The 23,758-nt window shown below is 46.6% G+C and overlaps 5 protein-coding genes across 5 annotated transcripts; all 5 read left to right on the top strand.

Moving 5' to 3' along the window:
• Window positions 1-1,029: 1,029 nt before the first annotated feature.
• H6S33_000144 (uncharacterized protein) lies at window positions 1,030-3,091 on the top strand (the record flags this gene model as incomplete). The annotated part of the gene is made up of 6 exons (XM_044831489.1): window positions 1,030-1,589; window positions 1,740-2,047; window positions 2,115-2,400; window positions 2,453-2,691; window positions 2,749-2,997; window positions 3,063-3,091. 6 exons carry the CDS (start codon window positions 1,030-1,032, stop codon window positions 3,089-3,091), a joined length of 1,671 nt encoding a protein of 556 aa, XP_044699703.1.
• Window positions 3,092-12,333: 9,242 nt separating this feature from the next.
• H6S33_000143 (uncharacterized protein) lies at window positions 12,334-13,398 on the top strand (the record flags this gene model as incomplete). The annotated part of the gene is made up of 2 exons (XM_044831488.1): window positions 12,334-12,589; window positions 12,839-13,398. 2 exons carry the CDS (start codon window positions 12,334-12,336, stop codon window positions 13,396-13,398), a joined length of 816 nt encoding a protein of 271 aa, XP_044699702.1.
• A 1,220-nt stretch (window positions 13,399-14,618) lies between these two features.
• H6S33_000142 (uncharacterized protein) lies at window positions 14,619-15,815 on the top strand (the record flags this gene model as incomplete). Its single annotated transcript, XM_044831487.1, has 3 exons — window positions 14,619-15,058; window positions 15,117-15,197; window positions 15,260-15,815. 3 exons carry the CDS (start codon window positions 14,619-14,621, stop codon window positions 15,813-15,815), a joined length of 1,077 nt encoding a protein of 358 aa, XP_044699701.1.
• Window positions 15,816-17,410: 1,595 nt separating this feature from the next.
• Window positions 17,411-18,294, top strand: H6S33_000141 (uncharacterized protein; the record flags this gene model as incomplete). The annotated part of the gene is made up of 3 exons (XM_044831486.1): window positions 17,411-17,537; window positions 17,745-17,955; window positions 18,006-18,294. The coding sequence occupies 3 exons, from the start codon at window positions 17,411-17,413 to the stop codon at window positions 18,292-18,294; spliced, it is 627 nt and encodes a 208-aa protein (XP_044699700.1).
• Window positions 18,295-19,106: 812 nt separating this feature from the next.
• H6S33_000140 (uncharacterized protein) lies at window positions 19,107-23,391 on the top strand (the record flags this gene model as incomplete). The annotated part of the gene is made up of 5 exons (XM_044831485.1): window positions 19,107-19,166; window positions 19,230-19,811; window positions 19,861-20,117; window positions 20,747-22,152; window positions 22,205-23,391. 5 exons carry the CDS (start codon window positions 19,107-19,109, stop codon window positions 23,389-23,391), a joined length of 3,492 nt encoding a protein of 1,163 aa, XP_044699699.1.
• Window positions 23,392-23,758: the final 367 nt, after the last annotated feature.

Raw genomic sequence — 23,758 nt, 5'->3', positions numbered from 1 at the left:
ACCCCATGCATTGATATTCCGGTTTGTGTACTACTCGCAACAGGCCTGAAGTACCCGAAAATGCAGCTGCAAGGTTTTGGTGTATTTTTGACTTCTACTCCAATGGCAATTGCAGATTAGGGCTTTCATTTTCGGGTACTTGTTACCTGCTGCGGGTACGAACTTTGTCTCAATCGATCAGAGATACTATTCTATAAGGGTTGGCGTCTCTCAAGCATTGAGACACATCGTCCGAAAACCCCTCTTTTTGAGGCACGTAAATTCAAAATACTTGAAACCATGTGCCAGGCTGTTGTAGGTACATAATGATAGCTGGATCGTACAATGGCCTCAAGGGCCGATTTCAACAATACGTGTCTGAGGAACTTTCTAAAGTCTTCAGTACTTTGTACTTATCTTTAGCTAGATTTTATTCCTCTATACCTGGTGTTTTCGTTTGAATACCAGGTATCGCAATATAAAATCACACGTGTGTTTTTCAATGTAGATGGGTTCGACCAGGGCTCTCCGCTCAGAATGCTGCCATGGAGAAATCCAACCAGTTTTCATATCTTTCATGCTAAGTAATCAGATGCTGAAAGATCTAGAGCTCTTGATTGTCTGAAAAGTACCGAGCTCCAGTGACGGAAAGTCCACTCGGCCGCTTCGGGATCCGGTAGCACGCAGCCGTAAGGTACTTTTTTCTTCTTTCGTTCTTTCGTGGGGGAAGCATGCACCTACATACAGACCCTGTCCCACAGCATCACCCACCACCTGTGCCTGGAAGTTAACTTTTTCAATCGAGCGAGCTTGATCCATCCGATATTTCAATGCTAATACATAGGTGTTCCCGGATACCTTTTCTTAGATGTTTTTTCAAAGTAGATATAAAGAAGGCCAATTCCTGTCTCGAGTCCTCATAATATTTCGAGTCACCTACTTTCTATATCATATCATATCTATAAGATTAGTACATACCTGTCTTCAGTGAATATTAAAGAAGAAGACAAATCAGCCAGAAAAGAAGCCAAACCGCCGGCACCAATATCAATGTCGGGCAGAATCAGGTCATTGTTCCAGGGGTTTCGTTCTGTCGACGTAAAAGAAAAGCATAGTAGTCCCCCTGCGACAGGGTTTTCAAGCGGCAACGGCTCCAAGCATGACTCTTCAGTCATTAGACAACTTCCTCCCACTCCTCCAGAAGAAAACGACCACAGTCAACTGAAAGCCTTCGATCTTCAACCACAACACATCAACCAGAAGAACATACCTATCCGTTCCTTTAGCAGTACCGAAAGAAACGAATCAAACACAAAGATGTCTGACGCTCGTGAAATTGAGGTCAATGGCCTACACTACACCCTTTCCAACGCTCTGAGTCTCTCAGCATCCCCAAATTCAACTTTTCACTCTCCCTCTGGATCTTACATGTCCCGTATGACCTCTCGTCCCTCGGCAAAGCAATTGAAACCTTTCAACACCCAAGACATCAAGATCCTCCTCCTCGAGAACGTCAACGTTGCTGCTAGGGAGATTCTTGAGTCTCAAGGCTACCAGGTCGAGTTCCACAAGGCTTCGTTGCCTGAGGACGAGCTCATTGAGAAGATCCGGTTAGTTATTGTTCTCTCCCCCCACCTCATAAATTTTTTTTCTGCTTTGTCCTTGGATTCCGTCATGACCCTGGTCACTTTTTGTGTCACCCCGCAACCCTTATCGATAACCGGAAAAACATAGACCCTGTCGCTAACCTTCTGTCGTAGTGATGTTCACGTAATTGGTATTCGCTCAAAAACCAAGCTCTCGGAGAAGGTCTTGCGTGAGGCAAAGAACCTTCTTGTCATTGGATGCTTCTGCATCGGGACCAACCAGGTCGATCTCGAGTTTGCTGCAAAGCATGGAGTTACTGTTTTCAACTCTCCCTTTAGTAACTCTAGAAGTGTCGCCGAGCTCGTCATCGCCGAAATCATTGTTTTGGCTAGACAGCTCGGAGACCGCTCTAATGAGATGCACAAGGGTACATGGAACAAGGTCAGCAACAAGTGCTGGGAGATTCGTGGAAAAACTCTCGGTACGTTATACCTTAATAATTCTTGCACAGTTAATACCAATATGTGCGCGAAACTGACTTGACAAAGGTATAATCGGGTACGGCCATATTGGATCTCAGCTCTCAGTTTTGAGCGAGGCTATGGGAATGAAGGTTATCTACTACGACGTTGTCCCTCTCATGGCTCTCGGATCAGCCAAGCAAGTCCCTACTCTTAAGGACCTTCTCAACCAAGCCGATTTTGTCACCCTCCATGTCCCGGAGCTTCCGGAAACCAAGAACTTGATCGGCGCCGAACAGCTATCATACATGAAGAATGGAAGCTACCTGATCAATGCCAGCCGTGGTAGTGTTGTTGACATTCCCGCTTTGATGTAAGCCCTTCACTAGGATATTTGTGTAATAATTTACTAAGAATTCGTGTAGTGAGGCTATGCGTTCTGGACACCTCGCTGGTGCCGCTCTTGATGTCTACCCTTCAGAGCCAGCAGCAAACGGAGACTACTTTAACTCAACCCTTAACACTTGGGGTGACGACTTGAGATCACTCAAGAACCTTATTCTTTCTCCCCACATCGGTGGTTCAACCGAGGAGGCCCAGAGTGCAATTGGTGTTGAGGTTGGTGAGGCATTGGTCCGCTACATCAATGATGGAAGCACAATTGGTAAGCACGCGGTCCTACCTTTCATTTTATATGCTTTACTAAAATAACGTTCTTCAGGAGCTGTAAACATGCCCGAAGTCAGCTTGCGTGGGCTCACCCTGGCTGAGGAGAACCATGTTCGTGTTATCTTCATCCACAGCAACAGGCCCGGTGTTTTGCGACAGGTCAATTCAATTCTCGGAGATCACAACGTGGATAAACAAATGTCGGACAGTCGCGGTGATGTTGCGTACTTGATGGCTGATATCAGTGACGTCAACGCTGGTGACATCAAGAGCTTGTACGAGAACTTGGAGAGCTTGAGCTGTAAGTGCCTTATATCTAGGACTATAATAGAGTTACTTCGGATGCATAGCTAACCTCTTCCACAGCCAAAATAATGACCAGAGTGCTTTATTAGAAGCTTGCGATTTTCACATTTTCCAAGGGTTTCTTGGGTTATTTAACACTACCCATTAGAAAGAAACCCAGTATATATATGACTGGGGAGAAAAAGTTGGGAGTGGTTTCATTTGTTTGGGTTTATATTTTTGTTTTGGCTATTTAGGTGTATAACCTATCAAAAGTGCTCATTTATCTGACACTTCTTTGCTGCCTACCGTTTCAACAAACTTGGGCTTTGGTTTTCTTATACATTTTCGGGGCGGAATCCATAAACATGGTTCTATGCATTTTCGGGCGTTCGATTCAACTTGGTGGAAAATGGGAACCAGGTGTGTGGGCGGATGGAAAACATGTTTCACTAGTGTTGAGTTTGTGTGAGTAGTGAGAAGAAATATAAAGACCTTCAACACGGTAACAAATTGTAAACATAATCCTGTTAGCAAACGATGAGTACGATCTTTCTTGATATGATAGGGATGATTAGAGGAGAATGAGTTTTCAGCTTCATTGGGTTTTGTTGGCGAGGCGTGGGCTGCATGGTATTTTCCGTCGCCTTTGGTACTGGTGAAATATTTTCACTTCAGAACGAACTTGGTTCTCAGCTCTATCCTTATCAATCAATCTATTACAAACAAAAAGGCACGCGAGCACTAATATGACGCTCTCTGGACCCGTCTCCCCGATCTATCGACACTCACGATTGTTTGTGTTTTCTTTAGTCATAACCGGACCATGGGCCCCAGGCAAATCCATGGCTATTCATCCGTCGCATTTGCCTTATTACTGGGCAGTAGTTCACTCCACTCATCAAACTTCGTCGTGTCGTCCATTCAAAGACTGAAAACATCCCGGAAAAGTAAATACGAGGCTGCAGCCCAATAGGTTCCACCGTTTCATGGCTCGGCGATCTGGGCTCTACCTACCCCGCCATCGGTCGGTGCGACTTTAACATGTCTCACCGAGGGGCTCCGTACTTACCGGTTCGTTGCTGCTATTTCTCCGAATTGAAATGGACTGGTGGGCACCGACAGCCCTGTCCTGTTGTACGTAGCAATAGTAAGGGTAAGTGCTTAACCCCTATGGACCGGGGAGTGGGTAAGCTGTTGCTTGCAAGGAAGTAGGTGCCTGTTGACTGAGCTGGTATTGTACTTCCTGGCTGGGTCCAGGGGAAAGAATGCATTGTACATGATGCAGTGCATGAGTGCGATGGTAAGCTCTGTCGCTTCTGGGGTTTTCTGCTCTACTCGATACTAATCGTTGACTGGCGGACAGATTAACTAAGCAGTATAACCGTACAATTAAGTATGTACAACCCAAGTTGGGAATGGGGGTTTATCGGATCTTCGGAGCCGGGGATGCCTTAGAGTATTTTATGTCTACAAGGTTTTTGTATTAATTGCATAAAGTACATGTTACAGACAGAGTATCCGTACCGTCGTACTAGGAGCTCTGGGGGGTATTAGACTTTGTCTTTCCATCCGCGGGAGTGCAGACTTATGGAATAGCCAGAGTTGGTCTGGACTTGTTGGTTTGGGAGCTGTTGGTGACTCGTAGTGCATGTGAGGATCATCAAGCGGGAGCTTTCCCGGTGAGCGCTAGCATCATTTAGTTACAACTTTAAGGGCCATGAGGCATAAAAAAAATGTTCTTTCCCTCTTGACGCTTAAGGCTCAAGACATCAAGTTCGAGCTTCATGATGACATGTTTTGTGTGACTCAGAGTACGTTCGCATTCGAGTGATAATCTATGATTAGTAAATAACCAGAACAGAAACTTACAACCGTATCCTAGGTACACTACCACGTTTAGGGATATGTAACAGAAGCCCGTAGATACAAAAACTATAGACGTCTAACTCGTATAACCATAACCGGCACAAGTTGCAACAATCATGTCGAGCGTGTATCTTGAATGCTCTTGGATATTATTAATTCGGCGCTAATTAAGCAAGACGGTATTGAGCAAGCAAGCCACACCGGCGCGTATCGCCCCTTATAGCTGGGACATATTAGGGTACGAGTGTGCCAACTTTACAAATAATAAGGTCTCCAATACGAAAAATCCATTTTCCGAAGTTGACACACCCACGCCCCAAGGTGTCTCGAGCCATATTCTATCATCATACTCCTGACCCCCAAAGTTAGCGTTAAGAGTATGGCTTGATCAACAGATCCTGTTATCTTATCAAATAACAAGAGGCTGGTAGGCCATGATGTAGATTGTCATGACAGGGTTAGATGTCCTATCACCTATAAGCTAGCTTGCTTTACCCTTATCCTCAGCCCCTTAAGTATTATTTCCGAGCCACTGAAATTGTGTGGGCGAGCGTGGTCGAGGAGTAAACGCCTCGTCATGGAGGAACACCGAGTGGGTTGACTCCCCATGATCATTTATAGGTCATAGGCTCAATCCCGGGGGTGGGAGTGTAGCTGTGTTATATATACAACTAGGGGAGCCCCCAGGTCACTTATACATGTATTTGTCCCGTTCCAAAGGCCTTGTATGTGTGTATTCTAGAATTTAAATAGTGACGGGGGTGAGACTGCTCGAGACCGGACTCGCCAAGTCTGGTAATTCTCAGCAATAATGAGCCCGTTCTCATGGGTTCATGAGAACGTTGCAACCACATTAATCCAGTCTGGTACCGAATATACGCTGCTATAAAAACTCGAGTGGAAAGAACAACAGGCAGGTCTAGTTGTAGATACTATGAAAATTTATATGAAAAGGGTTGATACTTGAGGTCAACATTCTGCTGGATTCTCTTCCTTTTCTGACAATTTATTGGATTATAACAGACGATTTTATGAGAGTGTTCCCATCAGAATGACCCACTTATTTCCTTAAATATACTAGTATTACCTCGCTTATGCTAATTCACGCTGTCTCGAGATGTCTCGAGACTTTTCTCTCAATTCTCGAGACCAAAAGTCTCACTGGTTTCCTGAGAAGTCTCAGGCTCACCCCCATCACTAAATTTAAATTCCTTCTAGCACCCGTGATTGATCTCTTATAGCCCACGCCGAGTACAGGTACCCGGGCCCTTACTCTACGCCAGCAGACCTTCCCATCAGCTCCGAGACTACCACATATTATCGTTTTTTTAGCCATGCGATTGATACCTGCTGCATTCCATTCAATGGTGAGGGCGCCAGGTGTAGGGTTAGGGTTTCACGAAAGTTTTACCTGACATTCTTTTATATTATAGTAGATATATCGGGATTAACCGCCGTGAAAAATATATACCCCAGTATGACTTTTGCGGATTTATTTTCACATTTTTTCTCGGGGCTTATTGGGCTCCCCTCGTGGGTTAGGTGTGATATCGATCAGAGCTCTGGTCCTACAATCGTAGCTTAACACTTGTTCATTATTTAGTCCCCCTCTCCTCTCCCTCCATTAGCTCATCGTTAGACTCCATTCAATTACATGTAATAATCAAGGCCAGAGCTAGGGTTAGGGTTTATCCCTTCATCTGTATTCAGAACCTGTGGCTTCCTGTGACTACATGTATTTGTGGCAAAACACCCATTAAGGAAGTACATAATCTACATGCCGAAACACAGTTAACATAGTGAATGTTTATGTTACGTCTATGATCGACTGTAAGTCTGCCAAAGTTAGGGCGCTGTTAACCCCCAAAGGGATATAAATTAATTCTTCCATGATAGGAAAGTTAGTATTGATAGATTAAGAAATATCTGTTCCCAAAAAAAATAACCCCAAGTTATAATTATCGTTACTTCACTAAAAAAAGAAACGGAACTTTGTATTCGTCATACGTTATCACTCGGAATCTTACTATGGGGGAAGAGTGTTTTTTTTTTTTTTTTTTTTGTTTAATTCATTAATCGTATGCAGACCATAGTCTATGACGATATCGAACTACCCCAGAACTACCTTACATCCACTACCACTTACAAAATAAAATGAAAAAGAAAAGAAAAGTAAGAAAGTTACTATTTCGCTTTAACAAATTTGACTCTGTCTCTCCTTCCATCTTCCCTCCTGGGACCGTGTATGGGGAAGAGTGTTGGCATATATATGTACACTATTGCCCGCTCCCAAGCCCTACTGCGTACGTCATCTAGTGATTATACTATTATGGACTTCTTAATCCTCATAGTTATCAGGAAGCATCTCTATCGTTAATTTAAATGGACATGCAGACAGGCCATAACCAAAGGGAGTTGCAACGATTTGTCAATATCTAAATGAGAACCTTGGAGAGAGCTAGTGATGGCACGAGACGAGACGAGACGAGACTTCCCCAAGTCTCGTCTCGTCTTGTATTAATTCTTGCGACTGATCATGAAAATCTCGAGACAAATATGGCTTAGTCTCGTCAAAGTCTCGAGACTTTTCGTCATATGACTACAGGGCTGGGAAAGCACTGAAAATATGCTAATTAATGCAAATAAAGGTCAAGGTTTTCTTTGTTTTCTTCATCCAATTTTTGAGCTAGGGCTAGGGCATTTATTTAGGTGAGGGGAAAAGGTCAAAAAAGTCTCGAGACTTATCTCGAGACCTCCGGACCTGGTCTCGTCTCGTCTCGTCTTGCAAAAAGTCTCGAGACAACTTGTCTCGTGCCCATCACTAGAGAGAGCTCAGCGCTCATAATTAAGGTCTCGTTTCGTTTTTTAGGTCCAATATCCAATTTAAAAATATCAATTACATATAGGTATATATTCAGATTTCGGGTGGGAGGGAGCACAAGAAAATTCTGCATAGTAATTTCATATAGCAGGAGTTTATGCATAGTGTATCAAGCTTTCCCTTCCTCGAAGAGGGTACTACCTCGGGGTACACCTTTTGAGGTGGAGAAGCACGATTGTGGACTACACTAGTACTACTGTGAGATGTTACTCATCGACATCCTGAAAGAGACTTTAGACCAACCCGTGTAGAACCTTTATCTTGGCCTCAACCAACTTCATTTTTTTGATGCATGCGCTATACGACTTGGGTTGATGAACTACGGTTAAAGGGATATTTTGTCGTTTAAATCGCTCATAGTACTAACTTTCAAGTAATCGATCTATATTTTTCGGATTTACAATTTAGAGAGATGCAGCTGTCGGGGCGGTTATATAACTCGTATTTCCCTTCATCAATAGCAAGATGACCGTGTAGAGTACCCCTATGACGCTGGTCACTGTAGGCTCAACTTCCATCAGGCGTACGCGTTATATTGCCACTTCCAAAGGGTTTTTGATTTCACGGCAGTGAATAAATGGCCACAGGGCTAAATGGAGTTATTGTTTTGTCTTTCCAATCCCTAAATCCTTTGATTTGGAATTTCTTCTTCAGTATTATTATAATTCTGCGAAGTTAACGTTGTGGAGCATTGATATCAGCGTTGAGTTTGGTGTCATATAGTGAATCGCGAACACCGTACTATAGCGCTATGGCCCCCTTATATCAGATTGTTCATTCGAAAATTTCCTGGGGATTATCTCTTGGCTACATGTACATGTAGTCTTCTACGAATCTTCTCATATCCTTCGAGCTGCATGTACGTAATGACAATCAATCAAATAACTAGTCATATACGAATCATCATATGTCACTCGGTCATATAAAGAACCTGCATTGAGTTACCCCGGTTATTCATCTGGGTCATTTACCGTACTTTCGTTTATATTTGCTTGTAATATGTAGTGTAAAGCTTGATATTCTGGTGAGGCGGTAAATGTTTATGCTCTTGCCTCTTGTGACTTAAAGATAGATTGCTTGCGGGTACAGCAAGCGGACATCCTTGATATATACTCCGTTCCACATTGCTGGGAGCGTCTCAACTTCCCAGTTAGGAGAGTTCCAACAGACCGAAAACCATTTTTAGCCGAGTTGTGCGACGATACTCGGGGCAGGTAAATATTACCGGACAATGCAGGTTTTTGGTTGAAATTGATTCACCAATGGGTGCGCGTGCTAGACGTCAACTACTGAAAAAAAAAAGCCCAGAGACAAAATCTGTATCGACCGGTACTTCGGCCTTCCCCGAATAGAGACTCGCGTCACTGAATTATGCCTAGCTGCTAATAACCATGGCGGTTTCAATCCAGTAATATACAATGCGAGTATTATATTATCGAACCACAGCCATCTGAGATAAGACAGAAGCTTCCCAATGCACTACCGTTATATCTCGAGAAATCCACTATTTCCGTATTTGTATGTGGTAAGTCCGGACCTGGGCGAATTGGCAGCATCAAATTTCACGTGCTCGTGCAGATACCTACACGCTTTTTCTAGCCCGTAATTAACATTTAACTAAGCGGAGATAGTGGATTACTCGAGAAATAACGGTATAAACCTTTACCATGAATAGAAACTGGTTGAATGGTATAGCCTAAAATTGTATTGATGAACTTACTGTCTACTAAATCTCTACCCTTTTCCAAGAAACGATCATCGTTTGACGATTTGCTTGTTTATAGAAGACAAGTCATGAGTCTTTATGGCAATTCATTTTCTGCACTGCTTGGATAGAGCGAAGACAATTATGGGCTTATAAGGGTAGTAGTACTATCTGAGAGGCATCACTTCTCAAGGGGGTGTGAGGTAAGATGGTTCTATGAAATTATTATGCCCATTGAAAGTCCTCTTTCTCGCCTCTAGCGCCCTGATCAGCCAGTGCTGGCGGTGTTGTTGAAACTTGGGAGTAGGCGGTTTGTTTTGGGCCCCTGAGTGATCAACCGGCTGAGTTATACGAGCTTTCCAAAAGGAACAAGTGACCGATAGATCACCTTGACTAGGGTACCATTTGTGAAAGCAAAGCTCCAACGATAGGTGGCACAGCCCTTCTATGACACCGGAAGCCTTTATGTGCAGGAAAAAACATTTACTGCAAGAAAGGAAAGCCTTTGACGTGTACTGGACTTGCTTATGTCGTGACGGCGATTGCAGCACAAAAGGTTCCAGCTCTCTTGTGGCTCTTTTGGTATCATACCCCACAGTTGAGTCTGTTTCAGTTCTTTTTGTGGTAAGATCAACTGTTTCAAAGATTATGCAGCCGAAGAAGGATACTCGTGATCGCGGAGCGTTTTCTGACAGGACTGGGCCTGCATATATTGCCAACATCTTGTATGTAACATGCGGTTATTGGCTTGCATTCTGATACTGTACAACCCCGAAATTTCTCGTGGTTCTTCAGGTGTGGGGTAAGTAGTTTCTTATGAGAGAACCGGGGTTATTACAAAAACTGTCTTTGCGGGGACAGAATTTCCCAATCCTCAAAATAAGGAACGGTGAATCCCATCATAGGAGGCGAGCGAGGTGTGGTCTTGTTAAGCCCTAGATAAAAAGCCCTATTTGCAATTATCATGCTTCGATTTCTGGCAAACAAAGGTTTGCAGTCCAGAATTGCGTGGGACACGTGAGAACGGAACTATGCGGATCGGGTGGTGAGATGTAATTGTTGACAGGTCAACTATGATATTGTGTTGATACTGATCAGAGGATTGGTGTCGATAAGGATAGGGGCCCGTGGCCAGTCAGATGAAAAAACAATTAGCTGAACGTGGTGCTGGATGCAACGGGACAGGAGCTTTGAGTTGTTGAGAATCATTAGTGATCACTCGCAAGGGTGGGGGATATTTTACGCTTACGTACACAATAGGGATTGTACACAGGATAGTTTCGTCAAATACGTCAAGAGTGTGTTTATCCAAATTTCCATATCTATCAATATGATGAACTTATTTTTAGGCTCCAAACGGTTCGGTATGTTCAGTGTAAACTTCTCTGTCCTTCCCAATGTCAGTATTACATATTTATCGCTGATTGTTCGCTAGGAGACAACCACAGTCACTAGAGACATATCCGATAACTTGAATCCCTTCGATTCGCTATGGGCCGTGGAGATCTTCATACCAAGATTTCAACCCGGTGACTGCCGGCCTGGTATCTAAGCTTAACACTCCATCCCACAGACCAGAGGCTATGTACATAGAAACAAGTTTTCAGGCTGACTGTATTCTATCTTCGTTAGAGTCTATTTTCCGCCGCAGAATCATTCCGACCAATGGGGAGCTGTTGGTATTAAAATAATGGGCGAAAGATAGAACCGAAAGATTCCCAAAATCACAACATCATGTGAATGCACATTTCAAACAAGCCTTGTTATGGTGGTAGTGATATCGCACAAGCAGGCATGTACCCAGCAAAAGCCTGGTATGTAACGATTATCCTCCACATAGGTACCACCACCCAGCGTCATTTTCTGGTCAACAACTGATTTGCCGAACATCGAACGATAATCCGATCATTGACCCTCCAGTTGATTTATAATGTGGTTTTCGGGAAAACCTCCCGAATCCATGAGTTTCTTTAGTACCTGCATAACCTCCTGCTACTTCCCTCCGCATTTGTTACCCGGATGAAATCGGTATACCGGATAAATTACGTTCCTGTACTCTATTTTCAAAATACCGATTGATTTGATTGATTACTTCGGTACGACGGTACCACTCGATGGCCGAGTTTACAAACCCTAGAAATCAATCCATCTCATCGTGGAGATTCTTATGCAGGACGGCAAGAAAGAGCGAGGGAGGGATGGTGTGGAGGGGCAGGCCTAGGTATGACTTGACAAATCCAATGGCCGTACCCCACACTATTCCCCATTTGATCACAATTCGGACTATTCCCGCTTCCGCGTTACCGTGGAACGTGGTTCAGTGTTGTGTCAGTCAGTTTTTTTGTCTTTTGTGGGGGCGCAGGGTGTTGAGAGAGGGAGACAAAGAAATCAGAGGAACTCCCCATGGTTTAACGTTCGGGTTTCTTTGTTTCTCCTTCTTATCACCTAGTAGTCGTTTTCGTCTCCTAGATTTCCAGGATTCCAGGATTCCACTGCCTTGAACTTCTATAATTCTCAAAAGAGCAAAAAGAAAGACTATTTTGGCTGATTAGGTACATAGTTGGTTGGTTCATTCGTTGGGGCCGTTAGGGCTGTCTGCCTCTGCCCCCTTTGCCTGCTTTAGTGTCTGCCTGCCTGCCGCTCCGAAGTTCATCCGCGTCTTTTTTTTATCTCCGCACAGCGGTCAGTAAGTTAAGCCGAACGTACTCTACAGGTATGTTGCACCAGGAAGAATTGGGATGCGCACACGTCCCCTTCCAACCATTCATTACTCAGCGCTCACCCATTTTCTACCCAGCTTTGATCAAATCAACGTCAGTCAACCGTCAACTACCTACCTGTCCAGTACAATACAGTTCAGTGACCTGGAACGAAGACGACCACAAAGGAGACGAACAATGTCGAGTAGCTACACTCCAGGCGGGCGCCATATTTTTGACTATCTAAATGTCGTCCGGCGAGACGAGAACAGCTTTGACGACTTTGACCCCAATGATCTTGCGCAGTACACCGAGGCCAAGTTCTTTGACTTTGACATGGGCCAACCCAGTGACGACCTCGACATTGATCCCAAAAAGGAGAACCGGGATGTTGCAGCGAATACAGCTGTTGGAGGAGATATGGGACTAAAGACAGTGGATATGGACTTCTATGGTATGTAGAGTTCATGTCAAGTTCGTAGGATGGGGTTGTTCCAAGTTGTTGCTATTGTTGTCGTTGCACGAGAAACCCCGCGGAAGGCTGTCATTTCACCCCACCTTTGTCATGTCTAGCGGCACCTAGTGCCAATAGATATTGAAATTCATTGGAAACTGGCGAAATACCCTTCTGCTATGTTTTATCCAGGGAAATTATTAGTCAATATTGTTCATGAAAGCTGATTGCCAGTTCCGACAAATTTAGCAGATTTTGACAACTTTGATTTCCAAGGTCTCACCACCGGAGGCGGAGTGGAACCATTGCAGCACCAGCAGATGCAGCCCGCCATTCCCCTGTCAATCCCCACTCCCGCTGTCGCTGAGACCGCCCCGCCCAATCCCCACTCTGCCGCCTCCAACGCCGGCACCCCATACACTTCTACCTCCTCCCCAACACCCTCCACACCCCGGCCCGCAAAGCGAAAAGCCTCGAGCGAGCCAGATAGCTTGGAGGAAGCCTCCCGACTTGCGGCTGACGAAGATAAGCGTCGCCGCAACACTGCAGCATCAGCAAGGTTCCGGGTCAAGAAGAAGCAACGGGAGCAGGCACTCGAGCGTACTGCGAAGGAGATGACCGACAAGTGCTCCCTCCTAGAGCAGCGTATTAACCGCCTCGAAATGGAAAACAGGTGGCTCAAGAGCCTGATTGTTGAGAAAAATAACGCGCCTGGCGAGGATGATCCAAGTGTGCTTTTTGCAGCCAAGTACTCATCGGCCGCCGTTACAAGTACGGGCGAGTGCAAGGATGGTGTTGGGACTGCTTAGTTTTCCCTGTGGATCGATAAATTTCTTTTCTTTCCTTTCTTTTTCTGTTTATTTTTTTTGTTGGGCAAAAGTGAGATGTGATTGATGCCTTGGAGTTTATGTGGTGGCTGTATTGATTGTTTTTTTTTCCCTCCTATTCTTTTTTTTCCACTCGTTTTTCCTTGTCATTCCCTTTTCTTTTTTCCGTTATTCTCCTAGGTATCTTATCGTATCCATCCATTACTGCATGGAATTTTCTCTTATGTTAACGTCATGAATTGACCAAACGTTTTTTTTTAAAACGAGTCATTGTATGAATGTTTAGGTGTGGTGGGCGTGCGTGTGGCCATGGTTGTGAGTGGATGAGATGTTTATGTAATGCTCGAAAGAGTTGATTTGTATATGCTGTGCAAAGAAGAATAAACGGGATCAAAGAAGCGACGGACTTGACGAGGGAAAAGAAAGTGGGGAAAGAATGTGAGGAGAAGCCGAGGGCCCAGCCGTTCTTTTATTGTCTACTGAAAATCGAATTCGACATCGATGGCAGAAAAGACGCAAGATGGGATGAACTTAGCCGTTCACCACCGGAATACCAGCTGGAGTGATCATTGACTTGTGATACAGCAGAAAACGGCAATGAAGCACAGTGCTGAAGGCTACACTGCTCAGACTCTGCTCAACCTGCGATGCTGTTAATGCACCCCGCTGTACGAGAATTCCCCCTCTATTCTAGTGCAGCATCCATGATGCACTACTACCTTTGGATTTTCTTTTTCTTTTTCTTTCCTTTTACTAGATAAACACATACCGTTCCAGCAAAACCTTTATCCCAGTGGCGTGATTCTTCTGCATTGGTAGGATGCTGTGAAGGTCTTAGACAGTGGATCCATGGAGAGGGCCCGGAGCTGCTTGTCGCCGTAAAGCTTATTTGCACGACCAGTGGCACTACTGAGTTACTTTCTAGGGCACAATGTAGATATTAGAGATGTAGCAGTAAAGTATCAGAGAGAGGGCGATTATGTCCAGATACAAGGCCGATTTAAAGTGGTTAACGACATGAAGTGGAATGGATGTAGGAATGGGGGATTAGCTGTTGCCTCTGCGGTTGCGCAGCTCTCTCATTAAGCTCCCGCTAGCCCTTTACATATGTTACTAGTGATATCGCCGCAAATAAGCGGCCTTCCTACTTTAACCCGATTCTTACCAACCCTTGACCTCAAAAAAATATCCTTCACGATACGATGTCCACCTCACAACCATCTCCGGCTCCAATCACGCCAACAACAGATACAACTCTGCTCTCGGAGCTCTGTCCCTTCTGCAACGCCGCGCCGCCCAAATATCGATGCCCTGCCTGCGACGCGCGCACCTGTTCCCTCACATGTTCAAAGCGCCATAAAACATTCAAGCAATGTAGCGGCACCCGTGATCCGACCGCATATCTCAAACGTTCCGCTCTTACGACCCCCTCTGCGCTGAACCGGGACTTCAATTTCCTCACTGGCGTCGAGAAGGCTGTTTTGCGCGCTGATGGTGGCGCGGAGGAGGAGGAGAAAGTGAATAAACAGAAACTGCAGAATCTGCAGAATAGACAAGCTTTTATAGAGAAGAGCGGAGTTGTGTTTAAGAGCGCTCCGAGAGGTCTAAAGAGGGCGAGAGAGAATAAGACAGATGTTGTCAAGTATGCGCCTATGTCGCCATTTCTGCAAGGTTTGGGTGCTGACAGGCGGATGGGATAGGACGAAGAAACAGAGGGTGCTGGGCTGGACAGTTGAGTGGATTATTTGTGATGAGGGGAATAGGAGGATCCTAGACGACCGGTACCTGATCCTCCCACCACACCTTTACTTTGCTTCTTCATATTAACGGACCTCTCTTGCAGAATTACTGAAACCTCGATACTCTTCCATGCATTTTTCCATCCAAATAATGCCGAATCCCGCAAAAAGCCAAAGCCGGAAATGGCCAAAACGCGTTTCTACCTCCGCAAAGTTGGAACACCCGCCAACAAGCCTACACTGATACAGCTGAACCCTTTGGCTGCGCTGAAGGACTGTCTAAGAGGACGGATAGTGGAGGAGTACCCGACGATATATGTAACATCGCAAGAAGGCCATCCGCAAGGGTGGGAAATAGATGCTAGTATCGCGGCAGATGCAGGGGGGAAATTAGAGGTGCTAGGAGAGACAGGCGAGGTGAATCTAGACGTTTTGGAGAAAATAGTTGCAGGAAATATGGGCGATAATCTTATTGAGGAATTGGATGCCAAAGAGGGGGTACTGAAAGAGCTCGTGAAAGAGGAGCTTGTAATGGGCCTAGAGGATCTCAGTGGAGAGGTTAAGGAAGGTACGAAAGAGGATTCGGGGATGGAAGGCCAAATAGGAGTGCCTAAGAGCGCTACATCTCCAGAAGGCGAAGAAGCAACGGATACCAAATAGGAAGGAATCTAGAAGTGGATTCTGGTAATAATACTCAGGTGCGAGAAGCGGATATACAATCTGCTGTGCCTGAAGCTAATTCTGTAGGATTGGAGTTGTGAGAATCTTCCGTTTGGAATCTAGAACTGTATTATATCTCTTTATATCATAGCGAGTTAAACTGTATGAAGTAATTAAATTACTAAAGGTCAACCTTTCAGCACCCAAAATTGGACATTTCAAGAAGCTACAGCGAACGGTAGTAGCCAATATAGCTACTAAGAAACGGAGCTCTGTCTTTCCAAGCTCGCGATAGCTATATACAGCTGATAAACTCATAAAATATTTCGCAGTTACTCGAGTTATATGTATGTATTGTAGAAAACATCGTTCCGAATGTTACACAGGTTCTGTGACTGCACGAATAGCTTCTACCCCCTTGGTGAGCGATCATTAGGGGCAAAACACTGTGTAGTAGCGTCAGTTTCCTGTCGATTTCATAATAGGAGATAGAATCGATTATGAGGGGGAGGTTCTTGGTAGCATTATGTCAATAAATCTGGGGAGAGGTGGTGTGGGTTGGATCTCTGGATCCTACACTTCGGGGCCGTGTTATACAGGGCTTATGTTCTTTTATGTTTTAGCAGTGCCCTCTATTTCCCATTGGGAGGAAATTGTACCTTAACCTGTTTGCGGGTGGCTTCAGGATAAGTCCCGAGAACGGTACGACCAGTCGAGCAAAAGTACAATACTCTCCCGGCAGAAGGATTATATGATTATTAAAGTTGCTCCCGGCTCGAACCTATCGGGTTTTCAATCTTCTTTATCTTGCAAATCTGCTATTAGAAACGCGCCAAAGGTACGTACGAGACAGTATGTCACTTTCGATCAAAAGGAACATATATCTATCTATAGTAGGTATGCTAGTATTACTACATGTATCATTATTCCGACGCTATAACATTCCGTTTTATGCCTAGATGCAGTGTTAAGCTTCAGATTTAAGCCAATCAGCACCCTTCATTTAAAGAGTCTTTTCTCGTACTGTTGTAGATATTACTGAAGTACCCGCCCGCTCTTATTTTTTGACAGGTGGAGAATAAAGTCACTGACTATGGCCATACATCGGGAATTTTTCAGTCCTCACCTAAACGTTGCGTCATAGAATCTCACTCAGCAAAATAACAGTCACAACGCCTTGGCAAGACACTAGCGCACACACAACCATGATCCATAGACCCTATTTTGGTAACAACAACATTCAAAATCTTCGACAAATCTACGCCCAACGCCCAAAGACACGACTCTAGACTAAACCACGCCGTTAGGTATTTTGCCGATTCCCTTTTGCTGCGTTGCTATCCTTGGATTTGGAATAGAAATTGGATGCGATGGGGGGATGCTGCTGGTGGGGGTTTCGGGGGGTTGATTGAATCACGGGGATTTGGTGAATTGAAAATTCCTAGATTCGGGGGATTCAAGGACCTCGATACACCTTAGCATCCTCTTGTGATCCTCTTTTCCAGCCAATATCCTGGGAGATAGTTTTTGAGCCTTTTATGTGGATTTTTGACTGACATTCAATCTCTATCACAGTTTCTTAAACACCAGCAAAAATGGGTATTTCTCGTGACTCCCGCCACAAGCGCTCCGCTACTGGTGCCAAGCGTGCCACCTACCGCAAGAAGCGTGCTTTCGAGCTCGGCCGCCAGCCTGCCAACACCCGTATCGGAAACACTAAGCGTGAGTAGTCTCCATGACTTCCACGGTAAACCCTTCTGTTCAACATCTCAGGCTGTCTCGATAGGACTCTAGCAGTCCTATCCGGGCGCCGAGATAGAAGGAGGCCCCATTGCTTTCTCTTATAAAGAAGCTCTGGGCGCTATACATCCACCGTCAAAGGATGTGGGGTTATCCCTCGGAGAACATATATGCTAAGGCAAAGTATAGGTATCCACATTGTCCGCACCCGTGGAGGAAACCGCAAGTTCCGTGCTCTCCGTTTGGACTCTGGAAACTTCTCGTGGGGTTCTGAGGGTATCAGCAAGAAGACCCGTGTCATTGCTGTCGCTTTCCACCCTTCCAACAACGAGTTGGTTCGTACCAACACTTTGACCAAGTCCGCCATCGTCCAGATCGATGCCGCTCCTTTCCGTCAATGGTAATTTCAACCTTATTCAAAGACAGTTTTCATTTTCTAACATTTACCAGGTACGAGGCCCACTACGGCCAGCCCCTCGGAAAGAGACGTGGAGCCAAGGCCGCTGCCGCTGCCACTGAGGAGGCAAAGGAGGAGAAGCCCAAGTCCAGGTCTGTCCAGCGCAAGATTGCCGCTCGCCAGGCCACCGCCAAGGTCGAGGGTCCCCTTGAGGCTCAGTTCGCCGCTGGTCGTATCCTCGCCTGTGTCTCATCCCGACCGGGACAGAGCGGACGTGTCGATGGATACATCTTGGAGGGCGAGGAGCTCAGCTTCTACCAGAAGCTCATCCACAAGAAATAGATAAAAATAAAATAAATCTTAGGAAACTAGGGGCGCTGGGCAAATTTCAAATACAATTAAAAGTTCTTTTGTTGGGTTAATATGTGATTCCCTATCGTAGTCAATGGTGTTTCTTGATGTCTTTGTGGGAAATGGCCCGAATTATTGCATTGTTTTTCTTCCATGTAGTGCTTTTTCCTAGCTGTGGATTGTAGATTATTTAGAACTCCATTTATCCACATATACATACCCCTCTCGCCGTAAACTGTGAATAATAAACCCCGAATGCCCTACTGTCCCTTACAGTCGCCCACCACTATACCGAATGCACACCGAATGCACACCGAATGCTTAAAAAAAAAACACACCTACTATAACGAACGAGTTTTGGTGACCCTAATCTGAATTTCACACGGAATCTTATCTGCTGTATTGAACAATATACAGTTCAGAGGGCAGTTGTACTTTATGCAGCCACTAACTAATGGGCTACCAGACATCGTAGAACCTCAGCCCTGCTGGGGTCCCTAGGCCTGATCGTGCTCGTTATGGTTCCTGCTGCTGCTGCTGCTGCTGCTGCTGCTGCTGCACAGTATGAGTACATAGATCGGCCATAAATTTGAATAACAGCGACATGAAGTACCCAGGTACCAACACCGAGATGTATGTATTCCGATAAGGATGCATGGTGACGAGCCGCTAAACTAAGCGCCACTCCTGCAGGGATCGTGGATCCTCACACTTATTACACGCGTAGAGTACTTTATTCCAACGCGAACTCCAGTTCTCGCGACGGACATTCGAACACTTGAGCAGTTGCTGCAGCAGGAACGATGTCTTCTCCAACAACCACCATATCAATAGCTACACCTCGCCACAACAGATCCCTTACTGTAAGCGCCCACACCCGCAAAAGCCCAAGTCCTAAAAGTACTAACGACCCGCCGGAAGCGCAGAACAACCCTAGCGAGTCCTCACCAACACCACGCAAGCGCAAACGCAATGCAAGCACTGCAAGAAGCCAACAATTCCTGGCAACGATAGAGCTCCTTAATGACCTCGGTAACTTCTGTGGCGTTGGAACTATCGACATGCCCATGCCACGCAGGGCTGCTGTGGGCATGGAGGCGCCGGATGGCTGGTTCTGGCTTGAAACTCCGGGACGGTCTTACCAATTCCCCAAGCAGTCGATACAGGCCAAGATGGTTGTACTTGTCGAAGCTGGGTGGTTGAGATGCACCTACCAGATGATTCCTAACTCACAATCAAGTGCCAGGCTTAGGATCTACGTTCTCCCAGATGATGTTGGCAGGACTTATATCAAACGGGAAGACACAACCCTGCGGAAATGTTTGAAAGTCGTTGTTTCAGCGACAGATGATTCAAAGCAGAAATGGGAAATGAGCGAAAGTCCAGACTGCGAAAGACAAGATGTACCAGAGAACGAGGGGACCGCTAGTCTGTTCTACATGTTCAACAAATTGAAGTCACCTGCACCAGATTCGGAAAGTTTCTGGATCAAGGATGAAAACACAAAGGTAATCCTTCCCGTCTGGCTTTTATGCTCCGCACTGACATCAGCATTAGGAGTTGATTAATGACGTCCTTACCACAGATTTGCCAGAGATAAAGACCACCCTATATAGGCATCAGAAGAGGACTGTAGCAATGATGATGCAAAAGGAGCTGGCACCAGAGCAAACAATGGACCCTAGGTTGACAAATGTACATGGACCCGATGGAGGTGTCTATTTTCACGACTTTGAGACTACAGAGCTCTTCCAGGACCCAAGGTATTTTGAGGATGTGAAGGGTGGTATTTTGGCTGAGGAAATGGGCACTGGGTACGGTTTGTCTTTCAATATTACTCTCGTTTCTAGCTCAGCACCGTGACCTCATCTATCCTCTCCATTCGCCGCAGCGGCGGCGTGCCAGTGTTCGCAACGGCCCCTCCTAGTGCATTGCTCATAGCCGGCTACAGTCAATTGACGGTCAATGACGAAACGATGGATTTTAGCCAATACGTTAATATAAATTAGGGCTGGAACAACTAGCAAGCCATTTTGGTTAGACAAACCCCTAATCGTCGTTGACCCCAATTGGCTGTACGCTCGCCCCGATAGTTCAAGGGCTTCGGGTAATTACGAGTGACCGTCGGTGACTGCGGATTACTGGGTGACCGCGGGTGACGGTATGGAGCTCTGGTAACCACGGCGGGCTTCGGGGTAGGAAAAAACGTAATCTCGATACTAAAATCTTGGACGAATTCCTATAATGCCCTGCGGTCCGTCGACCCTTCCTAATTTGTCGGGCCCTTTAAAGCTCCGTACCGTTGCAGAAACGGAAGCCCCGTCTGATATTTACTGGCGGTGTCGGCATCAATGTCTCAACTGGCTTCAACCATTCGAGTTTTGTGGCGTACCAATACTAACAGTAAATTTAAATGTTGAGTAACTTGCTAACTGTCATCTAGTAAAACCCTCGTGTGTTTAGCCCTTATCCTTGCTACAAAAACCCAGGTCAGCTTCACCCCCGAAGAATATGAACAACCTCCACAAGTCCGCCCCGCTGTGGGCAGCTTAATGGATATGTGCATTGCATCCATCTGGCGCAACGCCATCCCATGGAAGCAATACTCAGGCACCGACCAGCTGCCCGATAACTGCGAAAGGGCAATCCTGGACAGCCATGGCTACTACGAAATACAGCCACCCATGCGGTCCCGCAGCAGCCGCTACGACGCTGACCCCGCGCTCAAAGAAAAGATCTACCTCGGGTCTGGGACCATTATCGTGTGTCCCCAGAACCTTGTTGAACAGTGGCAGGGCGAGATAGAGAAGCACTTAGAAAAGGATGCTCTCAAGGTTCTCACGTGCGGGAATTCCAAGGATCTGATACCAACTATTCAGGAGCTGCTGAAATACGATGTCGTCATCTTCTCGAGAAGCAGGTTCGATAAAGAAGCGCGGGAAGGACTCGATCAAAGAGGCCGCAGGGAATCGGGTGGGAAGCCACTCATCTGTACGTGCCCATACGTGGGAGCAACGCGGACCCCGAACTGTTCCTGCTTCAGAAAAGAAGATGTTTATAAGTCCCCGCTCATGTCGATCCACTGGAAGAGGCTTATTGTCGACGAAGGTCATTCCATGGCATCAGGCTCAAAGACAAATAGTGTCCTGGTTGCCGATAAGCTTCCCGTAGAGCGCCGGTGGATCGTGACAGGAACACCAACCAGCGAGCTTGTCGGTATTATGACTGGGACGGCGATGGACAGCGTAGAGGACCAGGAGGCCTATATGGATAAGCTTCTTGAGGATAGGAAGGAGATCAAGATCAATGAAGCCGCACAGCTGGAAAGGGTTGGGAAGATGGTGTGCGACTTCCTCAAGCAGGAGCCGTGGACTTTATCCCAGTGGAAGCGGTACATGAATCCCACACGGATGAAGTCCATGCTCGAGAAGTTCTTCATCCGCCACACGGCTAAGGATATAACGTTCTCTGTAGAACTTCCGCCCTTGTACCAGAAGGATGTGGCTTTGGAGCCTAGTTACTTTGACAAGATCTCTATGAACCTGTTTATTGGAGCGTTGGCAGTCAATGCGGTAACCAGTGAGAGGTCAGATAAGGACTATATGTTCCACAAAGACAACAAGGCTAACCTAAGGAAACTGACTGATAACCTTCTGAAGAGAGCTGGGTTCTATTGGTCCGGATACTCTCCTGAGGACATTGGATCGTATGTCAAGACCAGTAGGAAGTATCGAAAGACCAAGAACTGCACACCCGAAGACAAGACACTGCTCGAGAAGTCCATCGCCGCCGGAGAAACAGCTCTCAACGATCCAACATGGAGAAATATCACCACCTACCACGAGATGGGTAAGATCCTGTATCAAAACCCACATCTTATCAGCTAATTAACCGTGAATAGTCTACTTCCTCTCCGACTTTCCCAACCAGCTCGCCGAGCAATGGGGACTCATCCCCGGCGCCACCCCCAGGAACGGCCTCCACGAAATTAGCGGCGCCCAAATCCAGAATCTCCAAAAGTCCCTCAACGCCCATAGCTGGCTCGAATACGACGCCCTAATACTCAAGCTCAAAGCACTCGGCCGGGCCTTCCACAACACCCGCGATAGCAAGCACCACCCCCAACCAGGCAACGACCCCCACCACACCGCCACCCCCAAAACCCCCCCGCCAACCCGCCCACGCTTCCCCGACCTCTCCACCATGCCCGCCCTCTCAAAACCGCATATTGTCGGCACGGCCTCCAAAAAGCTAACCTACCTCGTCACTGAAATCCGCAAGCACCACACCACCGAGAAAACTCTCGTCTTCTACGAAGACCAGGACACCGCCTGGTACCTCACCCAGGCGCTCGAGCTCCTCGGCATCGAAACCCTCGCCTACTCCACTGGCCTCAGCCCCACCCTAAAGTCACTCCACCTCCGCACCTTCCAGGAATCGCAAAAGTACCGCGTCCTCATCATGGACCTGCGCCAGGCTGCGCATGGCCTCAATGTCTGCGCCGCCTCGCGCGTCTACTTTGTCAACCCGGTCTGGCGCGGCGACGTCGAGCGGCAGGCCGTGAAGCGCGCGCACCGAATCGGGCAGACGAGAGAGGTACACGTCGAGACGCTGTACCTGAAGGGTACGGTCGAAGAGGCCGTGTTGGCGCGCCGAAGGGAGATGTCGGAGCGCGAGAGAGGCGATGCAAAGACGCTGGTGGACGACGAGGCCATGTGCGAGATTATCAGGGACTGGGAGTTCCTGCCGATCACGGCGGGGGAGGAGAAGCGTCCTGCGTGTATGTTGGAGGACTCCGAGCCGCTGTTTGGGCACGGCAAGCATGGCGGCGTGTATGACAAGGTTGAGGGGCTTCCGGGCGATCCGGCGGTGGCGCAGGTGAAGAGGGAGAGGAGGTCTAGGGCTACGTCTACGCCAAAGAGGAAGAGGACGCCGGGCGCGGAGGAGCCGCCCAAGAGGAAGAGGTATGGGTTTATGGGGAATCCGGGGAGGGATTGGGTCCCGGAGGAGGGGGAGGAGGATACTGGGGATGGTAATGACTCGGGGGCCTCGGGGGCCGCAGGGACGAAGGTCGTTCGGTTTGCGTGATTCTCTTTTTCTCTTTGCTGGTTTTTTCCATCTTTTTTTGTCTATGGCAGACCGGTATATATACCTTCACATACATCCTTCAAAGCCGATAAAAAAAGGAATAGGCACATTTATAGAGCTATAGATGGAAAACATGAATAAACTATCATTACCACGCTACATACTACACACTACATACTGCCACCACTACTCTTACTAACATGCAAGACAAACCGAAACATACTCCGCCATCACTATCAACATCTATTCAGCACCCTGTAACCTATCTGGCAGTGGCAGCAGTTGGGGAGTTTAGCAGAAACTACGCAGCGTGCATGTTTAATTTTATGTCCCACCCCATCCGTTAACTAGCTACTACTAATAGAAT

This window comes from Morchella sextelata, assembly GCF_020137385.1.
Source record: "Morchella sextelata strain SCLS chromosome Unknown scls_1, whole genome shotgun sequence".
In the NCBI taxonomy this organism is placed as follows: domain Eukaryota; kingdom Fungi; phylum Ascomycota; class Pezizomycetes; order Pezizales; family Morchellaceae; genus Morchella; species Morchella sextelata.
The sequence above is the reverse complement of the archived record's forward strand: the minus strand, read 5'-3'. Positions and strand labels throughout refer to the sequence as shown.